This window comes from Strongylocentrotus purpuratus, unplaced genomic scaffold (genome assembly GCF_000002235.5).
Source record: "Strongylocentrotus purpuratus isolate Spur 01 unplaced genomic scaffold, Spur_5.0 spur5_scaffold_20, whole genome shotgun sequence".
NCBI classification, from domain to species: domain Eukaryota; kingdom Metazoa; phylum Echinodermata; class Echinoidea; order Camarodonta; family Strongylocentrotidae; genus Strongylocentrotus; species Strongylocentrotus purpuratus.
In genome coordinates this window covers 43328367-43352617 of record NW_022145606.1, presented here as the reverse complement: position 1 = coordinate 43352617, position 24251 = coordinate 43328367, and the positions used below count along the sequence as shown (strand labels likewise).

Genomic DNA, 24251 nt, shown 5'->3' with positions numbered 1-24251 from the left:
CCCCCCTCCATCTATTATTGAAGATAAAATATTACCCTGGCAAGATCAGTGCGAATCGGCTTCCACTAACAAGTACATGTATCATTTGTCTATAAAATTGTTATAAATTTGACAAAAAATAAATATGCACTTTGATCATACCAGAAGAACCTATTATCCGAAACGTGATCCTGTTTCTGCCGTTGCGCACATAGACTGAGATCGAACCTCGTCGTCGTCGACGCCGACCACGAGAAGTAGAAGGTGCCAGAGTTGAGAAGCTTTCGGACCTCCGTGATGCGGTCCTCGTCGCTGGAATTGTTCCGTAACGAGATGAAGAGGGTGGAAGTGATGCGGAAGATTTCAGATTCTTGCACCTTGCCAACGGAGGAGCATCCCGTGACGAGAACAAGGTAGAGAAGCGATTCATCGCCTACGGAATCAGAATGAAAATAAGGCTCCAATAAAGGGTACTTATCACAGAAAAGTATTTTGTACAAGAGGGCAAAAAAGAAATGTAACCAAATCAAGCGCCATTAATAAAGGATGCTAACATAGCATAATAATAATACACCAGTTTACGGTTACATCAGTGCGCATGCACAGACAGGCTGATCTCAGGTCAGTGGTATTTATGCGTAAATTAAGATTAAGCCCATGCAAATGATGATGTGCGCGCACAATGCAGCACGTAGGCAGGGATGTCATCATAATTTGCATGGGCGCAATCTTAATTTACGCATAAATACATGACCTCTAGGTCATTGGCTTTGTTTAAAATGGCGCAAACAACCCTAAACTTGTGTATTGTTGGTTCTGGTATAGTGCTCACGTCTGTCAGATTTGACTCTCCTTGCGATCCACAGTTAGTAGGTATAGAAGAAGATGACAAAGAAGAAGAAGGAGAAGGAAGGTTGAGGACTAGCTAGACCTAATTTTCCGTCTCTTTCGTTCGTTAGCCTCTTATTGGGGTAGGGTCGGCCGGCTCTCTCTTTAGAGACGGAAACCGTCTATACACATTCCCTTGATAACGCCACGGCCATTTCAGGTCGTAGCGTTTTGCCCCCAAAATCCCCCAAAATATCATTTTACCTCGTGTATATCCAAATGTAAATTAGGCCTAGGCTATAATACATCGGTTCCACTTACTAACTTGATTGAAATAATCCGTTTAATGGTCCCTTTTAAGGAAATTATGGGTCAAAATCGACATCCATGTTCCGTCTCTAAAGAGAGAGCCGGCCAACCCTACCCCAATAAGAGGCTAACGAACGAAAGAGACGGAAAATTCGGTCTAAGGACTAGCATGTCTAGTGCCTAGTGCCTTATTCTATAGTATACGTCAACATAAATGCTATTGCCAGTGCCGTTGGCAGAACTAGCTGTGCTAAATTCTTACCAACACTCAGTCTAAGAGCTCCCAAGCATCCATACGCATCAGTCATTTTCTGGTACTGCTTTCTCAAACTCTCAGTCTCTGGAATGCCTGTGATAAAAAACATCGAATCAAAATTATTTTTAAAAAATCAGTGAATTGCTTCTCACAAGCTCGAACACAAAATAGAACTTATAATTGGATTTTGATGAAATAGAATGGAATAGAATTTATTGAATTGTGTGACCCACTAGAGTCTAGACCTAGATCTAGATCTAGTCTAGATCTATAAGATACCGGCATACAGACGTCACATGTAGGTCTACAACAACAAAACAAAGAATACAGTATTATGAGAATACAAGTAGATCTACAACAGAACAACAATTCAATCATTAAGTTGTAAATAGCACTCGAAGGGACATAAATCGCAGTTCACACACAAATAATGCACAGTGACAGTTTGCACGAATCTTCAGTCAATTGAAGGAGGCAGACTTAATCAAAAGAAGAAGTTAAACTTAGAGTCTAACTGTTAGTGTTAGACCTCTAGATCTATTTTAGAATTAACATGTCATTTAATAATTCGTCTATGTATTATTATTGCACTCATGACAACCTCAAGCAAGGCAATGCGTAAAGCCAGGCCAAGCCAAGAAAAAACTGATCCTCAGTCTCTCAGAGCAGAGCCTACACTGTAGCCAGGCCAGGCGCAGGCGTTAGCTTAGCCATGTCAGCTCAGCCTACACTGTAGATAGCTGTATCTAACCCCAGCCCTGGCCGTAGCTGTAGGCGTAGGGCGCAGGGCTATAGCCGCCGGACCGCGGCCGCATTTCGAACATTTCGTATCACACTTACTCAGCACGGCGACTGCGTCCGACTCGAAAAGAAGTGTTTCTTGTTTATTCCTTGCTTCAAGAATGACAGAATAGGGTGGGCCAACTTTATGATAAACCCGAAATGACTTTCCCATTGTAGTCGCCATTGCAAAAGGAGAATTGTCAGTCGAAAAACAGGCAAGCTTCTTGATTATTTTCTTTTCTGTGGGGGTGGATCAGGTAACCGGAAGATCGGAGATGACACAATACACCAGTTTACAGTTGTGTGCGCCATTTTAAACAAAGCCAATGACCTAGAGGTCATGTATTTATGCGTAAATTAGGATTGCGCCCATGCAAATTTTGATGATATCACTGCCCTACGCGCTGCGTTGTGCGCGCACATCATCATTTGCATGGGCGCAATCTTAATTTACGCATAAATACCACTGGTCAAAAGTTATTGGCCCCGCTTCCGGGGCCACTGACCCCGCTTCCGGGGCCAGTGACCCGAGATCAACTGTCTGCGCATGCGCACTGATACAACTGTAAACTGGTGTATTTACGTAGAGCGAGTACGAGTATGTCGGAGATAACTTACTAAATGGTACTTCCGTAGTATAGTACAATTATTAACGTGTTATTTTTTGTCTCCCTTTTTTCGATATTTCGAAACAATTAATCCGAAGTCTCCTTTTTTCAATGTGAATGAGATCAACCCCCGGACCCCCCACTCAGGTTTCGAAATGACCGCATGCGTGTTGCCAAAATGTCCGGGAAAGGGGTACTTTTCGTGCGACAATTAAAGTCCGGCCCGAGAATTGTAAAAAAAAAGGGGTGTATTTGACTTTTCACCCGGAGATTTCTTTAAAAAGGGGTGTTTTTTCTTTTTTTCTCTCATGTCTTTGGACTCCTGAGAAATTATTCCGAATTTAGGGGATACATTGAGCATTTTTCCTGATTTAGGGGGGTCTCCAAGGCAGGAAAAGCCTGAAAGCCCGCGAAAGGGGGGTTCGGAAATGTTGGCAGTCCTCAGATAGGGGGTGCTTTCAAAAAGCCAGGGAACGAGCATTATGCGTACCCTAAATAACACTGAGTGGGGGGGCCGGGGATCAACCATTTTGAAATTAGATTTTCAAGGAAAGTGAGATCATGTTTATTCACGGCCCAATACTGACTAACGCCTAGTATTGGGCGCGGGGGGGGGGGGGGGGTGATACACAACAATTAAAGCGAAGCAAAAAGAAAATAATTAGGAGTTGCATGCTGAAGGAGTTTTAGCAATTAATTAGACCTCCCGTCGAGACATAATATCAACATAAAGTTGAAAAATTTCGATAGACTTTATACGTAAAACGTGCGAACCTCACAATTGAAACATATATCACGAACTATGAATATGATTTCTCTTCTGGTAAATAAGACAAGTCCTGAAATATGGACCTTTCTGAGCCCTATATAGTTTGTGTTTGAGGATGAGTTTCATATCCGAGTTGTTCAGTTTGTGTACATGTGTACATAGTGACCCGCGATGAAATTTCAGATCTCTATATGGTGTCACTTCAAACTCAAAGGCGAAACACGTTGTTATGATTTATAGCGAAGTCCGAAATGGCCGCTATATTTTGCCTATACAATATGTTTTTATATTTATAATACTTTTTGTCACAAAATTTTCGCATGAAAAAGTACCAAATTGGCTCCGAATACAGCCAAATATGTTTGACTCATCAATTTGCATCTAATCGGTCGATATGCCTAAAAAAAAATCCCTATCATAAGTTTACGAAAACAAAGCAGAATATGTGCATATTCAAATGTGAATCTCATGAAAATAATATGACCCATTAAAAAAGCATAGGAGCCTGTTGTTGTTTATTTTGGTGTGTTTTTAAAATCCCATTACACTGAAATGTTTAATTGTTAACATCCTAGCTCGTATTACTCATAATCTAATACGGGGGCACGCCTGACATTTCTTTGAAGCAATAATTTCCAAAATTATTTGTTGTGGCGAGTGAGTTTTTAACCTGCATGGGTAAGAGATTCTAAGACGTAGTTGTTCAGATGGACTAATAAGTGAAAACGACTATAGCTAAATCGAGTTTTTTTTTTTTTTTTTGACGCTCGAAAAAATGGGTAAAATCAGTTAACCATATTTACTACTTCTACGTTGCCTGCTTATTAGCGGATTAATCCCTCTCTGTAACCTACTCTCTGTGCATGTGGTGTAGCAGTGGTGTTCACTGTACATAATCGGGGACGGTCGAGGCTCACCTCCCTGAGATGGGCGTTTGCAATGCGTTGTACATTTTCTACCAAGTTTCATCAGTTATATTTTTTTTCCCATAAAAAACGACGTCTGCCATGCACCCTCACTACTTAAAATGCCTGTCAGTCAGGGGCGGGGATCCAGGGGTGGCGGGGCGTCCCCCTCAATTTGTTTAAGGGGATCGTCCCCCCCCCCCCCCCCGGCACGGAAAATTTGAAAAATATAGCAAATACTGGCTAAAGACTGCAACACACTTTTAGGCTCTGGAGGGCCAAGGAATGCAGGGTTCACTAATAAAAAATGCAAAAATCTTATCGCTCCCTCGCATATAACATCTTTCAAAATAAACAAGTACATATTGTAGAAAATCCGTATTCCGTTGGTTTCACAGTGAAACCAACAGAATCATGACAGTTTTCCCTCGCATTTAGCTCCCCCCCCCCCCCCGGTCTTGAAAAGTAGTCGGTGCTTATTAATGGTAGGCCCAGGCGCGTACGCAGGGGGGGGGGGGGGCGTGTTTGGGGGGGGGGGTTAACCCCCCCCCCCCACTTTGTTTTGTTTTTTGTTTTTTTTAATAATAAACAAATATATATAAAAAATATATATATTCCCATGGCTGACCTAAAAAAGGCGACCTTACCCCCCCCCCCCCCCCATGGAGCAAAATGTCAAATTTTCAAATTTCAAGAAAATTGTCCTCTTACCCCCCCCCCCCCCCCCCCCGCCCCCCCCCCCCCCCCCGCTTGTTCAGCGGCTGGCTGAGCCGATGCGAAATTTTCGGCCCGATTTAAAAATGTTAACCCCCCCCCCCCCCCCCCTTGAAAAAAATCCTGCGTACGCGCCTGGGTAGGCCTATACGTGGTAGTGCTGAACATTTTCCACATGTTTGGTCCAGTTACTGTTTAGAAATTCAACATATTCATCATTATTTTCCTCTTCTTTCCCCTCTAGCTCCTCCTCACCTTTTTCTTCTTCTCCTCTTTCTTTTTCTTTTTCTTCTTCTTCTTGTTCTTCTTCTTGTTCTTCTTCTTTTTCTTCTTCTTTTTCTTTTTCTTCTTTATCTTCTCCTTCTTCTTGTACCGTCATTTCTATCATTATGATGTTAATGCTGTTACTATTATTATCATTATCTTAAATATTTTGTTTCTTATCTGTCTGTAAATTATACGATTTTAACTTATCAATTTTGTACACGTAGGCCTATTATGCCGGGATCCCATTGAAAATAAGCTCTCGAGCTTTCGTGGGTATCTTGTTTAAGCTGACTTAATCATGATCTGTTATTCTTTTATAATCGTTGTAGGTTGGAGGCGTGGCGAATAAAATCAATCACCCAATCAAAATAGCTGACTATTTGGACCCCCTTGGAGGCCCCGATCCTTTCGCCCCAAACCCTTTTATGCACGGTAGACGTTCATTTCATGACTCCATTTTGTTCATGGATCACTCATAATTGCTGTTTTTCATGAAGAAAAAAAAATTAAAACCAGCTCTGTTCAATTGATTTGGCATTTGCGCACTTTATACTGAACCTCACTCTCAAGTTATTCAAATTTCGTCTTTTAATCCCACTGGATTAACCACTGGAGTTACTTTCAGACTCATATATCATCATTCAGGGTTGTGTAAAATGCTGCCACATGAATCAAGTAACATGAACAGATATCACTTATCTTTCGTCTGTGTCTTATCTTTGAGGGTTTTTTTTATTTGCATTGTATACAGGGAACTGTACGCATCTATTTTACTCGTGCGCAAACTATACTAGACATAAAAATACGATAACATATTATAGTATCATATCAAAAGATTATAATTGAACTTTGACACAAATTATAAGACTTTATCAGGGCATCTTACTTTTGGCTATTGAGTGATGGGGGAATTTCAAGTTTCTTTTTAAGGAAACACGCTGTTAACCGGAAACAGGCGCGTACACGGGGGGGGGGGGGGGGGGGGGGGGGGGGGGATTCGAGGGGTTAACCCCCCCCTTTGGTATTTTTTTGTGTGTAACCCCCCCCCCCCATAACCCCCCCCCCCCTTTAGATTTAATTTTTTTTTTTTTTTTTTATTCATTTAAGAAAAGAAAAAAAACATTCCCATGGCTGACCTTAAAAAGCTGACCTTACCCCCCCCCTCCCAACGGAGCAAAATGTCAATTTTTCAAATTTCGAGAAAAAAAAAAGAAGAAAAAAAAAGTGTCCTCTTACCCCCCTCCCCCCCCCTCCCCCCCCCCCCCCCCCCCCCCCCCCCCCTCCCCCCCCCCCCCCCTTGAAAAAATCCTGCGTACGCGCCTGACCGGAAGCAAAACTGAGACTAAACGATGGAAAGAAAAACGCAACAAAATTAGCTTCAACTATAATTTATTTCATATTCATTACCAATCACTGGCATACAAATGCATATTTCAGTATAAAAGCAAGCAAAAGCATATGACAGGATTTACGGTAGCATTTAAAAGGTTCATAGAATGAATTAACTCTACGATAGATAGAAAAGACTGCGAACGTGAACAAGAAATGATTTTGGTAGTTATCATTGTTGATTTACTAATAAGAGACGACTTGAAAAGAAAGAAAAAAACTTGAATAAATATTATTTTGTTTTACTCTCTAACTTATTGTTTGCTTTGAATGTTGTAGGCGAGTTAAAAACAAGTTCAAAAATCCTTTTGAAGGTCTAATCTTATATCTATCTTGCAAGACGAAGCAAAATGAAAGTATCTACGGTAACAATCCATAGAATACACTCTACAATAAAAATGAAACATGCCTATAACGTTAACACGAGCAAGAAAATGGTCTTGATTTGTAATCGTTGTTGACTTGCTGGAGACGTCTCGATAAATATTTTATTATTACTTGAATATATTTCGTTTCATTCTTCTCTCTAACTTTTTTTTTTTTTTTTTTTTTTTTTGGCGAAATGAAAAAAGTACTACAAATCAAATCCTTTCGAAAGTCTAATCTTAAATCTATCTTGCAAGACGAAGCAAATGAAAGTATCTAGGGTAACATTCAAAAGGTTCATAGAATACAGTCTACAATAAAAAATTTAAAAAATGAAACGTGCCTATATAATGAATGTGAAAACGAGCAAGAAAATGGTTTTGATTTGAAATCGTTGTTGACTTGCTGGAGACGTCTTGAATTTTTTTTTTTAATTGAATATATCTCGTTTTATTTTTCTCTCTTAATTATTTCTTTGCTTTGAATTTTCTTTGCGAGTTAAAAACAAGTTTTACAATCCTTTCGAAGGTCTAATCTATCTTGCAAAATGAAGCAAAATAAAAGTATATATGCGGTAACATTACAAAAGTTCATAAAATATACTCTACAATAAAAATGAAACGTGCCTATAATGAGAACACGAGCAAGAAAAGGTCTTGATTTGTTGTCGCTATTGACTTTCTAATAAGAGCTGCGTTTTGGAGAAGAAAAACCTTGAATATACTTTCGTTCTCCTCTCTAACTTAAATTTTGCTTTGAATTTTCTTTGCGAGTTAAAAACAAGTTTTACAATCCTTTCGAAGGTCTAATCTATCTTGCAAAATGAAGCAAAATAAAAGTATCTATGCGGTAACATTACAAAAGTTCATAAAATATACTCTACAATAAAAATGAAACGTGCCTGTAATGAGAACACGAGCAAGAAATGGTCTTGTTGTCGTTATTGACTTTCTAATAGGAGCTGCGTTTTGGAGAAAAAAACTTGAATATATTTTCGTTCTCCTCTCTAACTTTGAATTTTCTTTGCGAGTTAAAAACAAGTTCTACAAATCTTTTCAGATATCTAATCTAAAATCTATAACGGATTTTGCAATGTGGTAACATACTATAACAGGTCTGAAGTACAATACACAATATTATTTGAAGATAAATTAAGTTCTGGTCATCTGAGTGACGTCGTGAAAGAATTGTAAGTCTCTGGGAGATACCGGGAATGTTTACGACTGTGATCTGCATTTACATCAATTTTACTGACAACAATAATTATTTGTATCTACTATTTTTTTATTCATCGATTTCATCGATCATAAAATAATGATACACAATATATCAATAGAAACAAAGAAAAACACGTGAACTTATCATTATCATAGAAAAGTAGTCGTTTTTGTTTTATGCATGGCCACTTTGCAACTGATGCCATGAGTTTTAACTTTAACTTTGAAAATAGCAATTGTATCTTTTTTAAAAACATGACATTTTATTAGAACAATGTAGCAAAGAATACATATATTTTTTCCAGTTTTTAGAAGGACACGTGATCAGTACAATAGCCCTTTAAACACCCCTGTCACAGTTCAATTGCTAGTGTCTGCGTTACAAAAAACTCATCCGCGGCATCATTCTCTGGTGGTCATCCACAAGCAATGCTTTATATTTAGGCTCCCCACATTTTACATTGTTTTTACCTTGCCTGTCATTTATTTATTAGTCTATTATTAGTCTATATATTTCGAATCTTCGTACATATTTTCCGTATATTATACTTTATTTGATTTGAAATCTTTTTGTTCGTTTTATGTTTGTGTAATCAACGCTAATTCGCTTGTAAAAAAAAATAATTTAAATTGTTTTTTGATGTAAATGTGGAATAAATAAACTTCAAACTTCAAGACCCCGTAACATAAAACAGACTTACAATCAATCATTCAACTACAACTCAATAGTATACTGTGTCTAGTTACTATAGTAGCCCATATTATGTACATGTACTTTCTTGGGATTAGCTTTACAACTCATTGTAGTTATCTGTAACATAAAATCAATGGTCAGTTACTATTTTTGGTCAATGTACGAGTGATTGAAGAATAAGATGTTTTAATTTGGGGAGATACCATAATCGTGACATTTTATGTAACAGCTGTAACAGGTTCCATGTCATGCACCGAGGGGGGGGGGGGGGGGGGGGGGGGGGGGGGGGGGGGGGGGGGGAAGGGGGAAGGGGTGTGGCTGCATTCATTATGCCTTACTCTCAGGTAGCTCAACAGGGGGGAAGTGACCGGCGCCGTAGTAAGTGGGTGGAGCATCAGGGTTGGGTTGTTGAGCATGCATGTGACCAGGGATCGGCTGTGGTTGGGGCGGGGCCTGAGTGGCTGGAGACACAATGTAGTAAGGTGCTTGGCCCTGATTGGTGGTTGAAGGCATTGGCATAGCAACTTGTGGGTTCTGCATGACGGGAGCTGGTCCTTGCTGTACGATGTACATTCCAACTGGAGCATGAACAATTCACAAAATGAAGAACAAATATCACAGTTTGTAATGTAAAGTTGAGAAATTCACAAAATGGGGAAATATAGGCCTATATTAAAAATATAGACCGGTAGTGGTAAAATTGCGGTTCAAGGGTTTTGGATGCAAAATATCCATTCAATATTTTTTAAATATTGCCTTCAGAGGTTTAGACGGCAATACTTCAACCTAAGGTCGCAACAAAGCAGAAATATATGCCCAAATGTTCAATTTCGAATTGCATTCGTGATATCTATCCAGGCAGGATCACTACGATAATTTACCAAATATATCAATTAGTAGGCGGTTTCCCGGCAAAATTTGTATCATCACGTATCAGTCTAAACATATTCTTTCACATGATTGGTAATAAGAGCTTCCATTTCATTTTTTGAGAGGGGGCGTTTCCAAAACTAGTCTATGACCTTTAACCTGAACATGCTTTGAATCGATTATTAAGATTGACAGGGAAAGGAGGATAGAAATGAAATTGCCTTGCTACCCAAAAATACAATTTTCTGTCCATGTGATGGCAATGATTTTTCTCATACCTGCCACGGGGGAATCAAACTCAAACATATACAAATTTATTATCCGACATGTGTAAACTTCCCTTCTTCTTCTTTTTCTTCTTCCTGTAATTATTATTTACGTTATTTTTCTTCTTCTTCATCTCATTCTTCTTTTTCTTCTTCAATTATTCACTTCATTTTTGACGACTGTCACACAAGATTATGTCTACCGATGTGAGTTCTAAAAAAAAACTTTAAATGAATTCAGCTAACGGTTTACACTGTTTACAGCATTCTAATCATTGTCATAACACAACTTCGGTATAGTTTTGGCTACTTACAGTAGCTTGTAACACTAGCTTATTGCAACACATACCTTGCTGATGCCCCTGTGTAGCAACGGTAGGTCCTTGCGGCTGAAAGGTGGCCTGAAAATATGGTAGAGTGCAAAACTCCATTCAGACAAACGACTGTTACATAAACCTACATAATCACCAACATAAACCTACATAATCACGGCGTAAATATTCACAATTTAATGACACACGCATTTAAGACTAAAACAACAACAACAACAACCCAATCGAACTAGGAAACAAGCATGGTGTCTGATAATACCTCCATATTGGATACGGTATCACCAGGTGATTTTATTTCACAGTCGGGCGAAAAATATGCTTATTTAATAGCCTTTATGTCATGGTCTGCAAAACGGCTGGGCTCGGGGGCTCGAGCCCCCTTACTTTTTGAAGAGGTATGTTACAGAGAAAAAGAAAAAAGACAGAGAGAAAAAATAAGTGACCTGCTAATGTCACAAATGAGGTATCAAATATGCTCCTCTGACCGTAATTAAATACCTAAATCCCCTAAACTTCCGGGGGTTGTTCTATCCCCTGGACCCCACCAATGGCACTAAGGCGGTCCCCTGGAAGCTCATCTGACCGTAATTAAATACCTAACACCCTGAGCTTCCGGGGGCTCTGCCCCCAGATGCTCATATGACCGTCATTAAATACCTAAAACCCCTAAGCTTCCGGAGGCTCTGTCCCCTGGACCCCAACAAGGGCCCTAAGGCTGCCCCTGGATGCTCATCTAACCGTAATTTAATACCTAAAACTCCTAAGCTTCAGGGGCTCTATCCCCTGGACCCCACCAAGGGCCCTAAGGCGGTCCCCTGGATGCTCATCTAACCGTAATTTAATACCTAAAACCCCTAAGCTTCCGGGGGCTCTATCCCCTGGACCCCACCAAGGGCCCTAAGGCGGTCCCCTGGAAGCTCATCTGACCGTAATTAAGTACCTAATACCCTGAGCTTCCGGGGGCTCTGTCCCCTGGACCCCAACAACGGCCCTAAGGCGGTCCCCTGTAAGCTCATCTGACCGTAATTAAATACCTAAAACCCCTAAGCTTCCGGGGGCTCTGTCCCCTGGACCCCACCAAGGGCCCTAAGGCGGCCCCTGGATGTTCATCTAACTGTAATTAAATAACTAAAACCCCTGAGCTTCCGGGGGCTCTGCTCCCAGGACTCTCCGCCAATTAGTGACCTGCCAGTGTCACAAATGAGGTATCTAAATAATATCTGAACGTAATTTAATGCCTAAAAACCCCGAGCTTCTGGGGGCTCAGCCTCTTGACCCCCTGCCAAGGCCCAGGCCCAGGCCCTGGAGCCCACGCCAATTTACGCTCTACCTGATCGTTTAATACTCGGGGCCTGCATGTAACGTGTATTAGTGATGCAGATTTTTCTTCTGCCTCCCCCCCCCCCTGCTCATTACGTCAATGCCCCTGGAAGGTGAGCCCCCTGGAATGTTGCCCCCCCCCCTATCCCAAATTGCTTCCGGCGCGCCTGACCAGGGGGATGTTTCACAAGGAAAAATTGTACAAATCAGTGACAAGTGTGGAGATAACCAATCAGAAGCAAGTATTTCTCTAGCTTATAACAAAGACTGTCATGTGTCACTGATGACTAGTTTTGTTAAATGGGGCCCATGCAGGTGATTAGATGTGCCCGGTAACTTAATATGTGACAAAATAGCTTGCATTTTCCCCATTATTTAGGGGGAAGCCCACCCTGATTTTAAGATGGTTTTAATAACATTTTAATAACAAAATGAGAGAAACATGTCAGCGAAAGTTTGAGCGAAATCTGATTTTAAAAAAAAAGAGTTATACAATTTTTACTCCTGGCAATTTGAAGATTGGCAACTGTGTGACGTTTTTTGCGAGAAAAGTCTACGAAAATTATTCACAGAGCAAATTGGAGAGGCCCTCGTAAGATACATCCCAGTGTTGCCAATTTGTGTTTCACTGACTGATGACAACTTACAAAAAATCAGAACTTTCTTATTTTTGATAATATTTTGTTCAAAATGTCACTGACCTGCGTGCACCTCTACTTTTTCTGCTCCTACTAAAACCAAATTTATGTCAGGGTGGACATCCTCGTTAGACTATTAAGCCTCGCTCAGATATGCAACGGAAAACCGTTTTTTCTTATGATGACGTAAAATGTGATACGCGTCACATGTATATATCTTATAACACTGCGGTAGTTTTTTTTTCGGTAATTAACCGCGTCATATGTCTGAACGAGCCTTTAGTGAGCATGGTTATTTTGATATTTACCGTGACCGGTGGAGGAGGTGGTGTGCAACACTGGCTGCAGCCGCTACCATCGCAGCAACAGATTTTCTTACAACAGCTTTCGCAACCCCTGCAAGAAGCACAGCATCCGTACGACGCCGAGACGATACACATCACGAAAAGGAAGAACCCGGTGATCGTAATCAAAGCATCGAATGTCTTTCTTGCAGACTATACATAGAAATTATAAGAGAAAGATATATATATATATATATAATGAAACAAATATATTTGATCACACCCTTTGAGTTCAAGAAGTCTGAAGTCTGAAGGAATTCGAGTGAACGCCCACTAGAAAGTTTCATTGTCAGAGGTACCATGTCCAAGGTAAAAAATGTCAGAGGTAAAAATGCCAAAGGTAAAAATATCAGAGGTAAAAATGTCAAATGTAAAAATGTCAGAGGTATAAATGCCAAAGGTAAAAATGTCAGAGGTAAAAATGTCAGAGGTAAAAATGTCAGAGGTAAAAATGCCAAAGGTAAAAATGTCAGTGGCAAAAATGCAAAATGTAAAATTGTCAGAGGTAAACATGTCAAATGTAAAAATGTCAGAGGTAAAAATGTCAGAGGTAAATATGTCAAAGGTAAAAATGTCAGTGGTAAAAATGCAAAATTTAAAAATGTCAAAGGTACAAATGATAAAGGGAAAAATGTCAGAGGTAAAAATGTCAGAGGTAAAAAAGTCAGAAGTAAAAATGCCAGGGGTAAAAATGTCAGAGGTAAGAATGCCAAAGGTAAAATGTCAGAGGTAAAAATGTCAGAGGTAAAAATGTCAGAGGTAAAAATGCCAAATGTAAAAATGCCAAAGTTAAAAATGTAAGAGGTAAACATGTAAGAGCTAAAAATGCCAAAGGTAAAAATGTCAGAGGTAAAAATGTCAAAGGGAAAAAATGTCAGAGGTACACAAAAAATCTTTAGAAGCAACATAAGTGAAGATTTTATTTGTTTTTGAGGCTTGAAAGATGTACCCTGTGATTCATGGCCTAGACGTACAAGCTGGGGGTGGAATGGGATACAAACTCCCTCCCCGCCTCCCCTCGGCAATAATCGGGCAAACAGTCATTTTTTTTGAGCGAAAGGTAAATAAAAGTTAACGAAAGAGGAAAATAAAGCAGCACTGATTAATGACTGCAGAGAATATTTCGTTATACTTTTTTGATAAGCCTAATATACAAACACTACCGATATTCAACCTGTAATATGCATTTGTTTTGATACCTTTACCTCTGACATTTTTACATCTGACATTTTATCGACTGATATTTTTTCCTCTGACATTCTAACTATTAACATTTTTACCTCTGACATTTTTACCTCTGACATTTTTACCTCTGTCATGTTTTCCTCTGACATTTTTACCTCTTACATTTTTACACCGAGCCGACAATAAACCCAACCTCGCCGTGTCCAATCGCGGAGTTGCAAAGTTATTGCATCCTAGTTGTAGGCGCACATCAACAAGAAGGGCGAGGGGGCGACGGGCCCGCCCCCGCCCCCCTGGCAAAAAAAGTATTAAAACAGACAGGCCCCCACCCCTTGGCGAAAATCCTTCAACAACGATGGAAAATGCCCTAAAAACCAACAACAGCAACCCCTGGCAAAATCTTTTTTTCTTCAAAGATAGTAACCACAAATTTACCCTTTTCTTATGTCTGCTAAAGAGGGGGGGGGGGGGTGCGATGGGGTGTTGAGTAGAAAAATGAAGTATTTCTTTAGTGCTCACTACCCCAACCCCCGTTGAGCAAAACAATTTGTTAAGTGCTCACTACCCCCCCCCCCTCGTTTTGAGCAACAACAAAAATACGTTGATCTTTTTAAAGTTGAAAATAAAGTTCAAGTTCTAGTTCAGTGCATTACAAATGCTTTGCACGACAGCCTATTTGCAGTTCATGTCGGATATATATAAAAAGTTAACACTTTAATCACAATGCTGGAAGAAGAGTAGGCTGAACTAGAATCAATCGATAAAACTGCCCCTCGGCTGGGTCGTTTGTCTACAAGTAAGCAACCAAGGGATAAACAGTTTTAAATACTCTCCGAGGGACCTGGTAATGAGGATTTATACCTCGATTTGCTTCTCTTGGTTATAAGACCACTGCTCTACCACTGAACCATTTAGCGTCCTCAGGCGCGGATCCACGGGGGGGGGGGGGGGGGGGGGGCCCGACGGGCCCGGCCCCCCCCCCCCCCCGAAAAAAAAGGAAAGGAAAGGAAAGAAAAGGAAAGGAAAGGAAAGAAAAGAAAAGGAAAGGAAAGGAAAGGAAAGGAAAGGAAAAGGGAAGAAAGAAGGGCTAAAACACGAGTTAGGAGTGGACCCAGGGCCCTCACCTATCCGTATATAGGCCAAGCTCCCGCGGTTCAGCTGGACATGCGCCGAGCTTTAGGTTTTTTTCAGGTCAAAACTAGCCCTAATTAGTGTTTTAGGCCTATATATTATGATAGAAACAAAATGCCGATGATCTCTCTACACTAGGGCGTACAAGTTACAACGTTCAAAAGTATTTCAGGACTCGGTTAACTTCAGGTCCATCTGTCAAATCATCATGCTGTTACACAGTGTACAGGGTCCGCGGTATGGCGGGGCTCAACCCCCCCCCCCCCCCTCTTATTTGAAAAAGTATTTTAAAGAGAAATAGAAAGAAACCAACCAAGGGCAAGGCCCCGGAAAAAAAAAATTTTTTCCTGCAAAATGCGAGACCACATATTTTATCGACATAAAAGCGCGACTTAGCAAACGTAATTAAGGAAAAAAGCACGAAAAATAGCAAATGCGAAAAGTAAAAACACGGAGGCATCGTGAAGCATGTCGGCAAAGCTTCCAAATTCGGCAGTTCGCGGATTCATAAAATTAGTTACGTAAAAGTGGTTGTAAAAGCCTGATTTATTCAGAAAATTACCCATTTTTATCGCCAGAATCTGGGTAAAAACACTGCAGAAGACGATCTGTCAGTCTAAATTTTTCTTTTTCAAACTGCCCATAATATTTATTATATGTAAATTATACCGAATAAAATTAGTCTCATGCACATCGTTTATTAGTGTCACAGATGGGTTGTTACTGTTACATTATATGGAGAGATTGGATAAATGCGCAAATCATTCAAAATTAAAATCAGTATACGATGCGAAAAGGATTCTTCTCCAGCTTCCGGAAACTAACCTGGGATTTGTATTGTGTCCTGCAGGACGTAATTACTCACCTCTTTTGCATAATGTGTGCGTGAGATTTGGTTCTTTCTTATACGTGCCCCATTTCATCTCCGATGAGTGCATGCCCTTATTAAAATTTGAGAGGTGCCCCCTTTAACTCTGTAATAAGTGCCCCTTTTCATCTCTGATTAGTGCCATTTTTCTTCTGAAAATTGCACTTTATCCGTTGTCATAAATGCCTATTTTCATCTCTGGTGAGTGCCCCTTATTAAGTGCGAGGAGCGCCCCATTTTCACCTCTGGTAATTCACCTTGTTACTTTGACATGTGCTCTTTTTCATTTCAAATAAGTGTCATTTTTCCCTTTAGATATGTGCCCCCTTTTCCTTTCCCCATAAAAAGTGATCCTAATTTGATGGGATTAAGAGGAACTTTTCTTTAATTTCACCCAAGTGTGGCTCGCTACGCTCGCTCGTATTTAAAGTTGATATAATTATGGTTCATATTAAAGATCTTTTCAGTCTTTCATGATTAGATTGTGCTTAAAACCCCATCAGGATTTTTTTTCTTCTTTATAAGATGTAATTTTTTTCACTGCGACCTCACAAATCCAAATTTTTTTTGCTCGCTCGCTTCGCTCGCTCGCAAAAATGATTCTTACCATCACAAACCAACTACAAAGTAAATGTGTGATGCTTAAACAGTATGGACCATGTTAAGAGAGAAACAGACATTGAAATCATCCCTGTAATCACATTGTAGGGGTATATACCAATGTCTAAAAAAACTGTACATTTTCGCTTTGAGGTTTCCCTTAGTATAGGTGCCCCTTTCTCCCGGAAAGTGCCCTTTATTGTTGATGCCCCCACACCCTTAGAATGACCTCAATTGCCCCTGGCCTGCTCAAACCTCCGAGCTTCCGGGGGCGCTGATTAAGCGGGGGGGGGGGGGGGGGGTGGTAAGAGGACATTAAAAAAAAAAATCGCCGAAAGGGGGGGGGGGTTAACCCCCAACCCCCCCCCCCCCCCCTGCGTACGCGCCTGCCTAGAGGTACCGATGAATACCAGTGTCCTAAAGACATTTGGTCACAACGGGGTACTATGCGGACTGCACACATAGTCCCACTTCTTGTGTTTACAGTCTTTTCCTCTTATCATAAATTTATGCTGGAAAAAGTCACAGATTTTAAATGATATCCTGGCAAAAAGTATACACCAAATCGCACAAATTGAGTTTACAAATTCGATTTTTCTTCAGCTTTTCAGGGGGACACATCCCCCCTCAGACCCCCCCCCCCCCTGTCCGCGCAAGCGCGGAACGCGGCGCTGACGCGCCGCTCAATATTTTCTCACAAATTGGCCCCCCCCCCTCGACGCCGGCTGGATCCGCCCCTGAGCCTCCTTATAGGTGAATGACATGATTGAAGTGGTAAGCAAATCACCTCTGATTTAGCGCAGTTTGGGATAAACGAATAATAGTCCCCTGGCTGACATCCATTCCAGTAGTCCCAGTTGTAGTAGCGGCCATCCAATACATAACGCCACTGGCCGTCTTCCAAGATGGCGGCGAAAATATGCATATGAAAGATAGCGATCCCCATGAGGCAACCGAAGATTGACATACACATGTAGGTACGAATCTGGAATGTAACGAAAAATAGAATCTGTTAAAGTGATTGGGTAACTTTGTCTCAGATTATGAAATAAGATCCTGGATTTAGCTCATGCTGCAATGATAATTATAAACCTTTAGGTCAGTCAGGAACCCCATGACTTTTACAAGCCGATCAGCTGTCTGATTATCAAGGTATTTATGATTGGAAATCGAAATACAAAAATTCGTTTTCCTAACGGTTTTCATAACAATACTGTCTATTGGGGAAAATAAGAATGATAAAACCGGTCACTCAAAGATTTTTTTTTTGGAGGCACTGATCATTTTGAAGCGCAATTGGTTTTAGGGCTTCAATATTACACCACGCACACACTGAAAACACGTAGGGTCATGCATCTCAGATTTAACATTGTTAAACGATGCCTGTAATGATAGCTTATAACATATGAGTAGCTCGTAACAAAATTTAAATAGTAGCTTATTACATATTTCAGTAGCTTATTACTTATTTCAGTAGTTTATTACTTATTTCAGTAGCTTATTACTTATTTCAGTAGCTTATTACTTATTTCAGTAGCTTATAACAAAATATATCTCGAATAGAGAGAATCCAATTAGGTAACTGAAGAAAGACCTAATGAAGTAGGCCTATATGAAAATAATTACGTTAATAGTAGCTTATTTATCTGGAACACACACAAAATAAATAGTTAGTACCTTATGACAAAACTTGAATTGTAGCTTTAAAAATATTCAGTACCTTATATCAGAGGATTAACAATTAAATAAAAGAGAGCGAATCCCCATGAGGCCACCGAAAAAATAACAGACACTATGAATATGGCGGACAAAGAAAGCGGACAAAATATACAGTTCCTCAGGTAGACAAAGGAACATCCCTTAACTGCTATTATGTAAAAAAGTGAATATGCATGTGACGCCTGTTCTACACATTTTTACATAATAGCAGTATAGGGATGTTCCTTTGTCTACCTGAGGAATTGTATATTATGTCCGCTTTCTTTGTCAGTCATGTTCATAGTGAGAACGAAGTGGGAATGAATCTGGGATGTTAACGAATAGAATTGAATTAATAGTAGCTTATAACAAATGTAATGTAGTGTATTACAATATATTTCAGTAGCTTATAACATATTTCAGTAGCTTATAACAAAGGACATCTCGAACGGAGCGAACTCCATGATACAACCGAACAAAAGCGTAACAAAGTACGTCCGAATCTGGGATGTTTAAAGAATAGAATTCTATCAATTTTATTGTAGCGTATAACACAAATTTACATTATAGGCAAAACGGAACAAACCCCACGAGATTATAAATTTAGGAGATAGAGAGAACCAGAATGAGTTAGTGAGAGAGAGAGGGAGGTGAAGAAAGGAACAGAGAGGAAGAGTGGTTACCAAACACTTGTTCCCATTGTTCCCTGCCAATATGCCAACCACTCCAGTCGCTCCGAATATCTGAGATATGAGAACAATCAAGATAAACATTGATTCTTTACTGTATACATTTTTTGTGGAATGGAAAAAAAAAACAATATAAAAAGAAAAGTGGTTTGTATGAGTTATGAGTATGGAGGATTAAAAATGGTTGATTTAAATTCTATGTTACAAAGTTTTATATTAAAGTGGATATTGCACTACTTCTCCCACGAAAACTCAAAGTGGAAAAAGATAATTGATGGTTTCTTTAAAAAAGTGTGCAATTTACAATATGTGTTAAATACTAAATGTACAAAAGATGATATGAAGTTTTGTTTAAAGAATATAAAAATGCCCCAATATTACAAGAGTATGGCATATACTTGGTTTTACTTCAAAGAGATAGTAGAATGTAAGACGCCAATAGATTTACAATGTACTAATGTTAGAAGTGAAAACATATGGTTTAACTCAAATATAAGAGATCATAACAAAAATGTATTATTTATTAAAAAATGGTTCAATGTAGGCCTTTTGAAAATTAATGATGTCGTAAAAAACTCTAGATTTATGTCTTTGAGAGAAATTGAAGAAAGATTTGAGAAAAAACATGCTTCTTTGTTTAAAAAATATTATATCATAGTAAATGCAATTCCCAAAGTTTGGAAACAGAATATGTTAAGACAGGTACATGTATATGATGCGACACGAGAAGAAAATGAAGGTGTCATGAAAAATGTTTTAATGAATGTTAACACTAAACGAAAGTCGAAGTTTTTTTACTCTACGTTGTCTATTCATTCAATTGTTAGACCTCCAATAGAAGAGAAATGGGAAGAAATGTTAAATAGTACACAACAAATCGACTGGAAAGTCATATGGTCATTTAATTTACAAGCTATGAAAGAAAAAAAAATCAGAATTTAATTTTAAGTTATTACACAACTTATTACCAAATAGGTATAATTTATTCAAATTCAAATTGTGTAACAATCCCTTATGATTATATGATAATCAGTTACACGACAATCTCCATTTATTTGTAAAATGCAAGCACACAAGATTGTTTTGGTTAAAATTTGGAGACATAATTCGAAAACTTTACAATGTAAATTTTTCTTTTGACAAGTTCGTTTTAATTGAAGGTTATAACTTGAAAAACTAAATATTTAAAAGTTTTAATTTTCTTATCATATATGCAAACTACTCAGTTTATTTAACATTTATGCAAGCAGAAAATTGCAAACTCATGTTTCATGAAGTCTCTATTCTTTGTATTTTCAAATGACTAATCCACAACCGATTAAAGATCGAAAGGAACTGTAAAACAAAAAAGCTATGCATTTTTGAAAACACTGTTTTTCAAGAAAACGAAACATGTTTTATTTGAACTATGTTAAGATGCTACGAGGTTATTACAATTGATTGTGTATGATTGTTTGATTTGTTCAAAAGCATATATTTATGAATAAATTCATTTTACTAAAAAAAAAAAAAAAATAATAATAATAAGGGAGTTTACAGATACAATCTGCGCATGGGAAGATAAAGTTCATTCGTACCAAAAAGGTACAACCCACAGAGATGAATACTGGATATGCGCTCATGAAAGTTATTTAACATTATTCATTTATGCACCAACGGTACATTCTAAGATACGCAGTTGGAAGTATTCTTTTCAAGAGGGCAAGCAAAAGTTATTCATGAAGCACATCTAGGACGTTGGCAGTTATTATTCTAATATGCTCAAAGTGGAACTTCTCCATGTGTAAAAGATCTGTGGATATTTGGGGTCATTTGTACCATGTGCTATCTGTAAACTCCCTTATTGTATAGTATGGGATCTATTAGTGTTCTACTTGTTATATTGTAATAAAAAATGTTTTCGATCATATAAACAAAACAAAAAAACAAAACAAAAAAAAACAAACATGTTAATTACTGAAGAAGAAACTGACATTACATCTCTGTACGTGATATAATACAGTCAAACCTGTCCAGTAAGTCCAACCAAGGGCACTGTAGAAAGTGGCCACTATACATAGACGGATTACCTTTCTCAGTAAACAGGTTATACAACACACAGTTCTTTATCGATGGAAACAAAATGCATGGCCACAATATGACAAGTGACCTGCCGCAAGGTAGCCACTAAGCCAGGTTTGAGTGTATAGTGCATTGATCTAACTAAGATGAATGGCTAAAAATATCACGAGGTTTTATAATTGCAAATTTACAATGATTTAATCCTACAAGCGTCCTGTTTTCTAAACATATATGGGAACAAAGTGAACTGAATAGTAGCAACATGCTTGATCATGTGATACACTTTTGACCAATCTCTCATGCGAGGGACAATACAATAAAATTACCAGTATGCCGGTAAAGATGGCTATACCGTACTAAGACCCCGATTCCCAACATAACAAAATCCTCTATGTGGGCATACCTTCAACCATAATGCATGGCCCTACAGACGAATTTTTCCTGTCGGGCAGCTGGGGAAAATTCATTGAATTATTGATAATTTATTGCATTTTCTTGTGTTAGCAGTCACGCAAAACAAACACTCGCAAATGTATAATTCAATAAAATCTGAAAATGTATAAATTGGGGTAAATATTATTATTCCACCATTATGACCAACAATGTGTATATATATATATATATATTTATATATATACATGTGTGTGTGTGTGTGTGTGTGTGTGCAAGCGCGAGTGACCCCTTATAGTATCATTAGACAGACAAATGCCTATGTGATGAACAAAATAATATAATATTATAATAATAAGTTTCGGAAATTTTGAAAATTGGCTTGAAAGTGATTCTTTACAATTTTTATATATTTGGATGCCCATGTGGATGTTTTATAAGCACTAGAAAATTTAGCCCCTAAAGCACTTCTGCTTTTGAGAACATCGGTGCTCCTGGTAAATTTTTGATAAATTTCAAATAGCGCCTACGGCCGTATAATGGTAGCTGCGACCATTAAAATCTCGAAATGTGTAGTTATGATATATAATTACCAAACGGGAATAGCTTATTGGTCGATTTTAGTCAAAAAACATTGTTTTATATGTGTGTGTGTGTGTGTGTGTATTTGGGTTTTTACAGACGTGTATCAATCAGATATGATTATTTACGTCTGGGGACCGACTTTTAACGTCACCATCCGAAAGACGTGACTCAGTTTCGAACCTGCGTTCTCGGCTGAATCAGTTTGTAACTACCACTGTAAGCTGGATTACAGGCGCACGCCACAACGCCTAGCTTAATAGATATCTTGACCTTGAGAGGGGGCTATACAACATAAAGAGTTTATTATTTACAATTTCGTAACTTCAGACTTGATTTCAACCGCGACAGCGATCACTGAATATTGTACGATCGCATATGCTTCCAATATATTCATTTGAGCCAAGTTCATGACCCCAGACCAGAACTTTGTATTAACTTTAAAGTAGACATGGTCATTAGCAAGATATGTTCGTGTCCTGTTAACGATTGCACAAAAGAAGTACTGCCGCTTACTTATGTTTGCAGGCAGATGAAGCTTAAAGACCTTCAAAGAAACTAAAGGTTTAATCATTAGTTTAATTATTTATATTGGTTTGAATCTAGGGTTGGGGTTAGGGTTAACATACCATTTTTTACGATGTCCGGTTAATGTACAGCGTAGGGTTATAAATATATGTCCGGTTAATACATCACGTAGGGTTATATAAATAAATATAACTATTATATATAAACATTTATATGATTACATTACCAGTATTCCGCTCCAGATGGCTGTAGCAAAGTAGGACCAAGCAGCCAGAAGAATGATGGCTACTATCCCCAAGACAACCAGTACACATCCTCCAATCAGTTGTACGATTGCAGTCCTCTGAAATGATGAGATAGTGATAAATTACACATCTTTCACTAATACAGGTACCTTCACTTTGGTTATCAGTTTGTGACTTCATTGTCTCATTATTATCAATTGATTTGTATCCATTAATTTCCCTTTCTATCCCCCAAACTTGAATTCACCATGCCTTCACACACGTTATATGATTTGTATCATATTGCGTGCATGACATTTCACAAAATCTTTTATGAACTTTGAAGCTTTGATACCATTTCTGAATATTATTGATTCATAATTATTGATTCTTATTAAAATTAAATATTATTATTATTATTATTATTATGTAAAAAAAAAAAAACCTCTATATTTGTGCATCCACACACAATTTCTACCAATATAACTTGGATGCTGGTGTGAGGAAATAAGAATCTTAGAGGGAAAATGGGAAATTTAGATTATCAGTATAAAGAAAACAATTAGTAGAAAGTGAGGCAATGACGTCATAGACTCTTGAGTGAGATGCCAATCTTTCTTGCTATTTTAAAAGTTTTTATGTCATTTAATAGAAATTCATATCTTTCTTATTAATCATTCAATTTTGCTCAAACTTTTTTGGATTGGTTTTTCTGATTCTTCTGCTTCTATTATAAGTAAGTTATTTTTGGAGTGGACTTGGCCTTTAAACCTACCTTAATGCGTCCAAGATAGGAAGAACAAACATCATTTTGCTGTTGAGGGATACCATAGACAAATGACATCCCCGTGGTGGGTTACTGGTCGGTGGTGGGTTACTGGTCGACGTCATTTCTATATTATCCACGAACTTTCAATTGAGGGATAAAGTATATCAAAGGGAAAATCTGGTCTTCGTGGACCTGGTGGAAACAAAGAAATAATAAAATCTGATTAATGAAAGAGCAAGGGGTTTTAAGCACAGGTTTAGACAGACACGAAAAAAACTTTGGGCAGTAGATCAGCAACAACGTGGCTAGCTTTTGACCGCTAAGGGAGCTTTTAGAAAACCGGTTCCCAAGTTTATTAGAGCTCAATTAAATTGAGGAACTAAAAGGAAAATTTGAAGGAAAGTTAAGTGGGTTTTCAGATCTGCAGAGAAACATGCATAAATTTAAATATATTAGTAAACAGGTCTATTATACTTCTTCCTCAACACACACGATAAACTCCTTACAAAAGTGGCTTTTATTTGTATTTGTTTATGATTTCGGTGGGGCACGACCCCCCCCCCCCTATCCGCCCCCGCTCTGCCATTGAGGTAGTTAATCACGTCATTTGCATTAATGTGTTGACAGTGAATGCCTTATCGACTAAACATTAGTTATTTACTTATCAATCAT

The 24251-nt window shown here is 38.6% G+C and overlaps 2 protein-coding genes across 2 annotated transcripts in view; both read right to left on the bottom strand.

Moving 5' to 3' along the window:
- LOC579866 (synaptojanin-1) overlaps positions 1 to 2434 on the bottom strand; it is a 41323-nt gene extending 38889 nt beyond the window's left edge. The window contains exons 1-3 of the mRNA XM_030993394.1: positions 2213 to 2434; positions 1379 to 1465; positions 142 to 412 (exon numbers count right to left, since the gene is read on the bottom strand). Coding sequence (XP_030849254.1) covers positions 142 to 412; positions 1379 to 1465; positions 2213 to 2339 — 485 coding nt within the window. The 5' untranslated portion in view covers positions 2340 to 2434. The remainder of the gene's footprint in view (positions 1 to 141; positions 413 to 1378; positions 1466 to 2212) is intronic.
- A 6952-nt stretch (positions 2435 to 9386) lies between these two features.
- On the bottom strand, positions 9387 to 23765 carry LOC100891047. Its single transcript, XM_030993392.1, has 7 exons — positions 23586 to 23765; positions 22813 to 22929; positions 19020 to 19079; positions 17426 to 17623; positions 12819 to 13007; positions 10570 to 10621; positions 9387 to 9662 (listed from the first exon to the last, which is right to left on the bottom strand). Exons 1-7 carry the CDS (start codon positions 23652 to 23654, stop codon positions 9412 to 9414), a joined length of 936 nt encoding a protein of 311 aa, XP_030849252.1. The 5' UTR covers positions 23655 to 23765; the 3' UTR covers positions 9387 to 9411.
- Positions 23766 to 24251: the final 486 nt, after the last annotated feature.

What these genes read in the sequence shown, in the direction of transcription:
- LOC100891047 (XM_030993392.1), bottom strand. Translation starts at nt 23,654, where the DNA reads ATGTCATTTGTCTATGGTATCCCTCAACAGCAAAATGATGTTTGTTCT. An exon ending in CCTATCTTGGACGCATTAAG is followed by an intron (nt 22,930 to 23,585) that starts GTAGGTTTAAAG and finishes TCATCATTTCAG; the next exon opens with AGGACTGCAATCGTACAACT. An exon ending in CCATCTGGAGCGGAATACTG is followed by an intron (nt 19,080 to 22,812) that starts GTAATGTAATCA and finishes CTCATATCTCAG; the next exon opens with ATATTCGGAGCGACTGGAGT.